Source organism: Pinus tabuliformis, chromosome 5_2, assembly GCF_031772625.1.
Source record: "Pinus tabuliformis cultivar Carrire ecotype Pingquan chromosome 5_2, CPIR1, whole genome shotgun sequence".
Classification (NCBI taxonomy): Eukaryota; Viridiplantae; Streptophyta; class Pinopsida; order Pinales; family Pinaceae; genus Pinus; species Pinus tabuliformis.
Window position 1 is genome coordinate 97,714,419 of NC_142306.1, and position 12,113 is coordinate 97,726,531.

Genomic DNA, 12,113 nt, shown 5'->3' on the forward strand with positions numbered 1-12,113 from the left:
AAGTATTTGAAGGAGGGAAATGTGACAGCATTTTTAAGGAATCTTTGACAGTAGAAAGACACCCTTCTCTTATAACTGAGGTACAGGACAATTGTGATGATGAAAGGAGCTTCCCTAACATACATTGCAATCTTAAATTGTTTCTTAGAAGAAACAGAGAAAAATATGATATCATATGCTTTGATGAACAACAAACAACTGATGACGAACTCCATTATGACAGAGGTAAAGACAAACCACATGATTCCTACACTCCTGAAGAAATTACCAGTGAAGAGCACATTGCGGTTTGAGCCGGAGGCAATTGGAATGAGGGGAATCAAACTGAACTTATCCCTGTGAATCAAGTTCAGGAAATCCCAGTGCAGCAGACATAAAATAGTGAAGCCTAAGCTGATGAAGAATGCAGTAAAGAGTATAGCTTAGCTTCATAAAATGTCCAGAAAAATCCTGTATCACTTGCTAATGATGTCTAATATTAAATAATTCAAAAATCACTGAAGGATATCTGGGTTCCATAGTTGAAAAGGAGGAACGAGTTGAATAGTTTGCCAAGAATGAAACACAAGATGCTCAAGAAATTGTATCACCAAAGCAAGATAAGGTAACTTGCATGGCAGCTTGTAGGAGTGCAAACCCTAGGTTGTCAAGTAGCAGTTTACAAGCTTATAAGCTGGAATGCAAAAAGGACATTGGACCTTACATATGCACGTTCATGAGAGATTGGAGAGCGCACCTCTTAGTAGAGTACTCCAAAAATGAGTTCGCCTGCGAATTGTTGGACAGTCTCATCCATGACGATAGGTACAAGGTGGAAGATGAGATCATTTTATATGAAGACCAAATATATTTTGTCCCTGAATCTACACTTAAGGAAGAGCTCCTTAGGACCTCAAACAACAAAACAGCTAAAGTCATATTGAAGTCTAAACCTTGGTTTAGGGATGGCACAACAGTGAATATGGAACAGGCTTTTGGTGAAAGCAGGGGTCACAAGGAAAATCAAATGGCAGAAGCAGATTCTCCAGAAGATCTGGGTGGTCCTATAAAGGGAGGAGGCAGAAGAAAGATTGGCTGGAAGGAACACCTTAAAGACTGTGAAAAAGGATGTGTGGCAATGGAAGTAGTTTGGTAGCAAAAGCTGCCCTCTTTCCAGGAGTATGTCATGCCTCTGAGCTATGTACGAAACTCTGTTATGAAATCATTGCTGCACTCTATACCTACAATCTTGCTACAGCCCGCTGTGCTGCAAAATATTTGGAGATGACAGAAGTTATGGAAAGAGAAAATCTGGCCTATAAGATAGAGGTGTTTCTCAACCTAAGTTTTCGAAGATGGAAAAATTTCCATTATTGTACTGACAGCCAAATCATTCTTGCCTTGGTTAGAAGATCTCAAGGCTGTAGGAAGATGCATTGACTCAATGGCTTTGAAGACTTCAGTTGATCCTTCAAAGGTTGAGTGGTCTTTCACTTACACAAGGGTGAAGTTATTAAATGACCAACTATGTGAAGGAAACAACACTTCAAAAAGAGAAAACAGGTCACTTTTAAATAATGTGGGGACAGCAGAAAGACAGACAGCCTGTGAAAATTATTGTGAGCTTATTACCACCAGAAAAAGGATCGACTTCCTACGACTTATTGCTGAAACTATTAGAGGTTGATACTATGCCAGGAGAAGGAACTTCGCCTGAAATGAAATTTACTTCAGCAGCAGCACATAACTGTACCTTTCTCACCAATGATTTTGTAGGGGAAAGCAACAACTATGGCATGATGACATCCTTCACCAGCATGTTAGTAGGTGGGCTGCAAGACTAAAGAAGGATGCTCTAAAGGTTGAAGAGGAATTCTCATTCTTGGTGGGAGAAGGGTAAATTTTGCAGTGCCCAGATTTGCCATTGCTTGGGGACAAGCAATGTCAGGAAGGGGGGACTGTAATGTCCCTTATGGATTAACTGCCCAAGGTTGGATGAAATAGGCTATCCAACCCCTTAGGATATAGTCTTGATGAAGGATGAAAACCCAAATTTTCTAATGTTTGGGGCAACATTGGGTAAATTTTGCATCGGCTGGGGCAAAAAGACCCAAATTTGTGGTTGCATTGCAACCCCCCACATTTGAGAAACCCCTTGTGGGAATCTATAAATAGAGGAGAGTCGGAATCAATTTGAATCATCAATTTGGATTGAAATATCTTTGATTTTCTTGAGCCTGAGGCTCCTTGTTTAGTTTTGGTGGGAGGTGATCCCACCCTAGCTAGTCCCTTCTACTTATTTCGGTGGTGAATGATTCCACCCTAATTAGTCATCATTCTTCATTAATTTCATGTTTCATTTATCTTGGCAAGTCGTGGAATTTGGTTCGGTTCTCTGTTTAGCTGAAGAATTCGGTTTGTTCTTGGATAGTGGGAGCTGATCAGTGGTTTGGTTGAAGGACAGATCAGAGGTTAGCTGAGGCACAGTTGAGGACTGTCCCAATCATAAACCAGCAGCGAAGGATCTCATTTACAGCTGAAGTTTGTTCTGATAACAAGGGTTTAAATTTGGCCCTCCTTGGTTTCTGAACTCTGGCCGCAGGGCGGCAGCCCTTTCGGGGTTCTGTTACAACACAATTTCAAGAAGCATTTTGGTTCTATTTTGGCAAGCACAAGAAAGATTTTTCTGCGGACAGGCCAGGAATAAGCCCTCCCTGTGGAAACACACCAAAGTCCCCAACAACTGATAATAAGGGTTGGAGTACAACAGTTTCATATCTTGGATAACAAGGCATACCCAGGACACTGAATCCTCACAACAGAAATCCCTCCAGATGTCAAGGAACTAAGGCACAACTAATTGTACTAGCGACTGGTTAAGAACCTTTCTACAGTACATGTTGTGACCATCGGCATCAGTATAAACTTGGCAAGGGATTGGAAAACATCAGCAAACATTGGCTAGGCCTTGTGATTTCGAGATAAAATTGGGATGTTTGCAACACCGCTCCTGTGCAGCAACCACGGAAGACACTGTCAGCACAAGTTTGGCTCAGCAGGTCAGTGAAACCAGCCACCAGACATGAGAAGCAAGGTTGTAGAGGCAATAAGGCATTCAGTTGAGTAGGGTATAAATAGTATAGCAGATTCTTATTCTGCAAGGGAATTGAAGCTTTGTGAGAACAACATTCTTGATTTGGTTTCACTATCGTTGAATTGACATTACAGTTGGAAATGTTTTGTGGCAGTTAGTCCCAATCTCTAGTAGTTTGCTGTTGAATATCCTGTATCATTAAGAATACTTGCTGTTATATGGAGTAAATGAATGTGCAGTACTGTTATAGGATATAACTCTTTTGTGATCTGTTGGAACCCTAAGCAAAAAAGCGAAACCCTAGGGATATTATATATATAATTTTTTTCCTTGTATCTTCAAACTCAGATTGAGTAATTTTTAAACCAAAAAAGAAAAGAAAAGAAGGAATTATATGGCTGTCCATGAATGACTAGTAATGGTCACCAAGTGTCAAAGTTAAAAGATTCAATATAAGCAAAAAAAGATATCCTAGGGTATCATGTCTATAACACAAATAAATGAAATAAAAGCATGAGATGGTAAGATTATGTTCAAGATAAAGTGACGGTTGAATGGTCTAGAGTACAAAAGAACCTCCACTAGTTTTCATGCTTGCACTTATTTGAATAAATTGTCTAGCAACTCGCATGCATAACATGATGTATGTATGTTTCCATGTCCAAATTTATGTTTCTTTTCTATTAAATTCACAAGATAATTGCGATTTGGCAGCCACACAAAATATTTCTTTTGAAATACTTAACAAATTGTTCTAAGTGCAATTTTTTTTGAATTAACTTCTTGTTACCATGACTAGGATAGCGTGCCTTACCACTACCTAGTGGAGGGTGCAACTAACCATTTAAATCAGAATCCTTTTGTTGAGAGCAGTGAGTTGGGTGTATTTATATTGCCAAAGACTACCAATAGGTTCACTTGGCCCCAATCGTGGTTGTGTGGACTGGCACACCACAAGCATGAGCACAAATATGTGCTTGTCGGTGGAGGGACTTGAACCCTACAGTGTTGATATCAATGCCTCCCTTTCATTCACCTATGCTACTGTTTACATTGAAGCACTTTTTTGTGAAGTTTAACTAGATTCAGTAATGTTTAACTATATGATACATATTGCATTTTGATTTATTATTCAGCCAACTTATGTTGTTGCTTCTATTGGTCATTATTATTTAATAATTTGCCTCAAAACATCTATGGACAAGGCTGTAAATGCATCTGAAATCATTCATTAGTGGCAAGTATTGATTCATATATTGGCATGTTCCAGGTGGCTTCATCTGTCCATAGTAGAACTGCTGAAATGGTCGCAGCTCTCTACAGCATGAACAAGGTAATCCAAGTACTTTTTTTAGAGCTTAGCATTTATATTGCAGAATCTTTTTTTCTCTTCTTATTTTGCTTAGCATTGCTTAGTGTCTTATTGAATTCTCATTACTTTAGGTTGTGCTTTTTGAGCTAAAATCCTCTTTGGCTAGATCAAGGAAGTTTGATTTTTTTTTTGTGACACAATTTTTTCTCATTCTTGGTTTGAAATATATAACATTATGATTATCTCCCATTGATGTGTTATTTTAGAAGGATGATCAAGGAAGTATTTCATTGAAAAAGTGTTAAAATTGGCAACTAGGGCCAAACTCTATCTGGGTCATCTTATTTATGGCAGCTGATATTTTTCTTGGATCCCTCTCATCGAGAGGTGTAGGATTGATCTAAAGATCATCCGATTCCGATAAGTATTCATGGAGTTATGAATTTAATTGTGTTATAAAGCAATTCGTCAAGGTCGGTTAGCGACCAAATAACCCACACATGTGCTCCACGATTTAGTATAAAAGGGGTGACTTGATAGTCATTTCTACACACACCTCTCTCTTGATTTCTCTCCATTCGCTTTGGGTTTTAGTGGAAGAGAGATCTAGGAGGAGTATACCCTAGTCACAGTCTGCCCTAACCAAGGGGACACCATCAAGTTAGGAAGAAGAGAAGCCCTAACGCTATCAAGGAGGACAACTCTAACCTATACGCTGGTCTCTACGCTATCTAGAAGGAAGCTTATAGTCCTATACGCTGGTCTCTATGCCCTAGACAACGTGGAAGGGCTGTATGGACAACGTAGGCTTGGAACCGTGATTAGGAGGCTACCCTAGACGGCGTGAAAGGGCTGTATGGACAGCGTAGTCCTAGCCGTAGTTTGAAGGGTCAAAGGGACAATGTGGGGAAGCTTAAGGAACAATGTGGAGGGCTATGGTAGAAACAACTACTGTAGGTGACATCGGATTTGTTAAGGGCAAGTTTAGGGTTGTTTCTAGGTACAGTTAAGAGCAGGAAAGGCAAGTAGCCAGGCCGAGGAGAATAGGAGCAATACACTGTTGTTTTGGGCACCATTCTGTGGAGGCAACAACTACAGGATTGATGTTGTGCTTGGCCGCAGGCCTAAGCACACAACTGTGACTACGTTAGGGGTGTTAAGGGTTGATACACATCCTAAGGAGGCATTGTAGCTATGGAAGAAGCTTGCCAAGGTGGGCCGTAGTCCACAAGGGACTTGTTTGATGACTGTTAGGTGGAGTTAGGGCTGTGGAACTTGCCCTAACCAGGACTGCCAAAAACTGCAGAGGCAAACATAACAACAATGTGTTTGGAGGTGTGTTGGGTCCATGATTTTGGAACAGTTTGGATGGAATGTACTTGCACCCTATAGTGGCCAAAGTGGAGGAGCATACTTGATGGTTAGATGCCCTAACTAGTGGCAACATCTACAAGGTTTCTTAGGTGTTGGATATTGCCACATATGAGCAGCAATGTCACTAACAATGGGACAACAAATGCAATCAGGGTGGAGCATGATAGATGGGACAACAAGGACATGGTGCTTGCATGGGAGAACAAGCAACCATGGTGCAGCAGTATGAGCAATGACAACATCAGCTAGATGTCACAATATTGGAGGGTGCGACAGTATGACGTGTACAACATGGTCATGAGGTCCAGCATTGTGATGATGGGTGCAACATGATGACGAGATGTAGCACAATGATAGGTGAAGGAGTCACCTTGGAGAATCAGTTGAAGCAACATGTCTTCAACTGATCTCATGTATCATCTTCTTAGAGATGATCTATGCTCTTATTTAGATAAGTCAAAGTGTTGACTTCTATTGTAAATGTTCTATCTCTCTATCTCTCTCTCTACTGAACTATTGAAGAACATATAAGAAGAATTGATAAAGGGTTTCCCCACATTGGGGTTTGTTTTTGGCTAGCGCCACATCTTGTGTCCTCTTGTCTTGGCTTGTCTTCTGCGATTTATGTTTATGTTTTATCTGCAGTTTACTTTACTGCTGATGTGATTGCTAATGTGGAAAAGATATTGAGCTAACTGTGAAAATTGAAATAAATTTCTCCAGGCATATAACATACCTCGGCTAGCAAACTATCCTTTGTGTCAGAGTTGAATGGTTGTTAGTGGTTAGAGTTAAACAAGTATAAGTCCACTTTTGTTGCTTTTTATTTAGAAGATGTTAATTGTTTGGAGTATATTCATCTTCTATATAAAACAAGGTTGACTTAAAATGGCCCTACTTTTTCAGTTGTACCTTTGTTTACCCAACAAAACATATTTTCCAACATCTCTATCTAATGGATGCTTGTTAATTTTTGTACCTCTAATGAATGGTTTATTGGAATACTGTAATGATCCCTAAACCTAAAAAAAATGAATCACAAAAGAGATATTAGAAAAATGATCCACACTTTATTAATAGAAAAATACCTTTATGGCCATTGGAAAAAATAATACCCTTATGGTAGGGCAACAACTTATAATTTACCTTTTTATGGTAGGAGTCCACTTCTTTTCACTTCCCTTTTAAGGTTGGGTAACCACTCAATGAGCTAAGCTCCAAATACAATATACGTCACACATCTTATAAGGAGGAATCCAACATTATTTATAGTTAACAAGAGAGCTCTAATCATAACACCTTCCTAACTATTGAATGGAGCTTCTTTAATGAGCCTAGATTGCATTTATTTAGTATGAACTACTGCACTGGGCCTTGTCACCAACCAAAATGTGTAAACTCTAGGAGAAAGCTTTTCTCGTATTCTTTATCGACAGTTGGTCAACCAACAACCACTGACGACCACCACTAGCCAATGACGTGCCATTATATTTCCACCACCTGCATCAACCATATGCGTCTCACCCATCCAACAAGAGCACATGGGCGAAGGTGGGCTTTTGATCAAAAGGTTCTTTATTCATTTTACACCTGGGTGCTTTTGTTTGTTGATATTTGGGGATCTGATATGGATTATGGGGTGACTTGGGATGAGGGGTTTTGACCGTGCTCTTGTTCTCTCACCTTAAGTGGGGGGTTAATTGTCAATCCTAGTCCACTGGAAGCTCCCCTAATGGCCCAATGAGTATAGGAGGGGCACTGCGTGGGAAACCCTGATTGAAATATCGTAGTTCCATCTATCCCTATATCATACTTAACACTTTCCATCATACATTACAAGCCCTTATCTCACATCCATTATTCGAGTTTAATTGACCATTCGTTCTTTGGGATTTGGCAACCATACATCCTCATACTTGGATAGCGCTCAAAATTTTGTCAAAATTTGGCATCTCAGGGATGAATTTCTCCTAGAAGAAATAATATCTTTCAGTTTTGTTTGAACCACCTATAATAAAATTTCATTTCTGAGAATTCTAACGACTTTCCAAAAATAGTAAGTCGCATCTCAATTTGGAAGTGACTTTCCAAAAATAGAAAGTCATGTCTAAATGATCAAGGATGATCTCAACATATGGAATCCACTTTAAAATCAAACCCTTCATGACTGTACAAGTCAAGAATTAATATTCTATCCTTACTAGTATTATTATTATTATGATGATGCTATTATTTATAAAATAGTCTAAAGTCATTCACCTTTAATGGATTAATAAAAACGAATTCTCAATAGTCTCATGCAATAAGTCAATTTATTTGATAATCTCTTACATGGCAATTCAAATCTCTCTCTTGGAATAAAATAGTAACTACACACTTAAGTGAATGTAGTTTTCCCATACTAGTTCGATATATGGAAAAAGTGTAACTCCTCCTAATCAAATGGACTTGTAACCATTGTTTTAAAAGCCGGCCGGCTCGGAACTCACTCGGTCGAGTTGGTCCGAGCCAGTAAAAAAATTTGCAACCTGACCTTTGAACCGGTTTGGCCGGTCGAGTTAAGACCGAGTCGCCCGAGTCATGTAATGACTCAGCCGGCTCGGTCTTAACCCGGCCGGCTCGGCCAAGTCCGTATCAACCCGGCTGGGTCACTTCCAGCGGCCAGTGAACCCCCAAAAATGCAATTTTTTTTTAATTTTTTCTTTTTATGTTTTTTTCTGAGTGTGGGGGACTCCAAATGGTTTTATGAATTGGTTTGTTGGTCTTTGGGGTCCATTCCCCTCTCCCAAACCCTATTTAATACTATTGATATGCTATTCATGGTAATGTTAAATTCTTAAAGTAAAAGTGACATTCTCCTTAATCTTCATTTTCATCCTTTTACTCAAATTTTTAACATTACCATGAAATGGCTTAGGATGTTTGAGAGTGGTTCCGGACTCATTGGATTTCATATGGAGAAAGTAGAATTTTAGATTTCATTCAAAATCTAGCAGACTTATCAGTTTTTCAGGATTTCAGGATTTCAGGATTTCAGGATTGGGGGATTGCAATATTTCCATTGAATTTTGTCATGTATTAAGGTATGGAACTCGTACTTAATCAAGAGCACCAATCCCTCTATGTACCTTGATGTTAGTGACATTGGTTGTCGAACTCCTCCGGGATTCGCTCCCAAACCGGGAGCTTCTGAAAATGTCGCTCCCGCTCCTCGCTTTCCCTCTCGCTCCCAAGTAACACTGAGCCAGATGATGTTGGCAACTCTAGCAGTAGCCAGTAGTACTGGTCACAGACTTTTGTTGTAGAGGCCATTTCTAGCCTCCTTGGTTATGTGTTTTTGTTTTGATCTCTATATCATCATCGTGTATGTATTGGACAGTGCACTGGGTGCGATTTTGATATAATGGATATATTCATGAACCTACTTTGATCATATGTTGTCTTCTATCTATATTCTAATGCTGTGTGTTTGGAAACATGAATGAAAATCTTTAAAATTATGTGTTTCTATAAAAAATAAACATTTAATGTATTTTTTACAACGACCGAGTCACTAAAATCGAGCTGACCGAGTCGATACCGATTCGGAGTCGGAGTCGGAGTCGAGCCTCGGCAGAGTCGGAGTCGACCCTCGGCCGAGTCGGAGTCAGAGTCGGAGTTTTAAAACATTGCTTGTAACTCCCTATATCATACTTAACACTTTCCATCGTACATTACAAGCCCTTATCTCACATCCATTCCTTGGGTTCAATTGACCATTGGTTCTTTGGGATTTGGCACCCATACATCCTCATACTTGGGTAGCACTCAAAAATTTTGTTAAAATTTGGCAGCTGAGGGATGAATTTCTCTTAGAAGAAATGATATCTTTTAGTTTTTTTTGAAGCACCTATAAGAAAATTTCATTTATGAGAATACTACTGAGGTTCCAAAAGTAGTAAGTCACATTTCAATTTGGAAGTGACTTTCCAAAAATAGAAAGTCATGTCTAAATGATCAAGGATGATCTCGACATATGGAATCTGCTTTAAAATCAAATCAATCATGATTATACAAGTCAAGAATTAATATTTTATCATTACTAGTATTATTATTATTATTATGATGCTATTATTTATAAAATAGTCTTTAGTCATTCACCTTTAATGGATTAATAAAAACTAATTCTCAATAGTCTTATGGAATAAGTCAATTTAATTGAGAATCTCTTACATGGCAAATCAAATCTCTCTCTTGGAATAAAATAGTAACTCCACACTTAAGTGAATGTAGTTTTCCCTCACTAATTCGATGTATGGCAAAAGTGTAACTCCTCCTAGTCAAATGGACTTGTAACTCCCTCACTTAATTCAATTTGTAACTGTTACTAAATATTCCCTCATGTCTAAGTGTTCATGGCTATATATAGTAGTTTGAGGCTCCATTATTAGGCTGACTTGATCGAGGAGGAAATTACAACAAAATAATTTGATTTCTTGACATGCAAAGCGCAAGAGGGGTCTATGACTTTGACTTTTGACACAAACCTAAAAGCTTACAATGGAGGCTTAACCTAGAAGCATGAAACCCATTCTCATAAAATAATTTTTCTTTTATAATAATTTTCTTGAGAAACATATTACATCATGATTGAAATACAATTATGAAGACCGACATTAGTTACATTCTTCAATAAAGTACACATAGATTAGGATGTATAAGTTGAATTATTCCGTTGGTCCTGCTTCTACTTGAAGGGAATGGTCCCTTCAACATTTTCCACTTGCACATCCTTTACAAATTCCATCATGATCTACTCGAATCTCAGACATTCTAGAAACCATCTTTATCACATTAGGCAAGATTTTATATTGAAGGTGAGCAAATCTTCGGTTCTACAACTCACATTGATGAGAGGCATTGTGAACCAAGGCTTTGATAGGGCTCCCACAAACTTTATATAGGCCTTCATTTTTGGTCCCAAGAGTGAAGGTATCTTTCATACTAGATCTCCTTGGCCAAGCAAGGATGTTCCCATTGATGAATGCAACCTTGAAACCCTTGTCTTCCATGGCAGAAATTGAGACAAGGTTCTTCTTCAATCCCAATACATATAAGACATCATGTAGATATATAATTTGACCATAATTCAAATGAAAAGAAATAGATCCGAACCCTTTCACAAGATATGTAGAATTGTCTCCAAGTATCATCTTCAAATCAGACTCCCTCTCAACCATGTTTGAGAGGACTTCTCTATAACTAGTCAAATGTATAGAACCCCACTATCTACTAACTAGCTATCAAAATAATTTCGAGGAGAGGAACTAGATAGAGAAGAAACAAGAAAGTGCTCATATTGAGTTTCAATTGCATTATTAATATACCTTGGATTCCTTGATCTCTTGGGAGGACGATGAGTCTCTTCTTGAGCAGGGGTCCCTCTCTTCACTCTTCGGTTGTTCCTTGGAGCATTTCTTTCTTCCAGACAATCTCGGGCATAGAGACCAAGCTTGTGACAATTGTAAAATTGGATGTTGGACATGTCCTTCTTGAATTCTCTATTGTTGTTGTTGAATCCTTGAGTGTTGTTCTTGGATCCTTGAACTTGCTTTCTTGACTTCCAATTTGAGGGCCTTCTTTTTTCATTCTTCTTCTTGTTGTAAAAATTTGGTAGCTCAGGGATGAATTTCTCCTAGAAGAAATCATGTCTTTCAATTATGTTTGAACCACCTATATTAAAATTTCATTATTGACAATTCTAATATGACTTTCCAAACATTGTAAGTCACATATCAATTTGAAAGTGACTTTCCAAAAATAGAAATTCATGTCCAAATGATCAAGGATGATCTTGACATATGGAACCCACTTTAAAATCAAATCAATCATGATTATACAAGTCAAGAATTAATATTTTTATCCTTACTAGTATTATTATTATTATTATTATGATACTATTATTTATAGAATAATCTAAAGTCATTCACCTTTAATAGATTAATAAAAATGAATTCTCTCATGGAATAAGTAAATTAAATTGAGAATCGTTTACTTGGCAAATCGAATCTCTCTCTTGGAATAAAATAGTAACTCCACACTTAAGGGAATGTAACTCTCCCTCACTAATTCAATGTTTTGTCGCACAGAATGTCTAGGCACTGCGACGACGGCTCAGATCGCAGGCTGTCACCCTGATCCCCAATCTCTTCGTTTAAGTTGTCTCCCTACAACAGGCTAAGTGGGGTGGACCGTATGAAAAATGGAATGAAGAAGAACTATTTGGGAACCAACTAGTTCGGGAGACACAGTGAAGCGATCAAGTACTTGATTTAGATTTAGCAAGACTTATAGGATTTGATTAGCTTTTAGACG

The 12,113-nt window shown here is 38.4% G+C and overlaps 1 protein-coding gene across 3 annotated transcripts in view; it reads left to right on the forward strand.

Annotated features, from left to right (window-relative positions):
• Window positions 1-12,113, forward strand: part of LOC149157695 (protein ALWAYS EARLY 3-like) — a 422,957-nt gene that overhangs the window by 69,463 nt on the left and 341,381 nt on the right. For all 3 annotated transcript variants that reach the window (XM_089435959.1, XM_089435960.1, XM_089435961.1), the window contains exon 4: window positions 4,344-4,406. In XM_089435959.1, coding sequence (XP_089292085.1) covers window positions 4,344-4,406 — 63 coding nt within the window. The remainder of the gene's footprint in view (window positions 1-4,343; window positions 4,407-12,113) is intronic.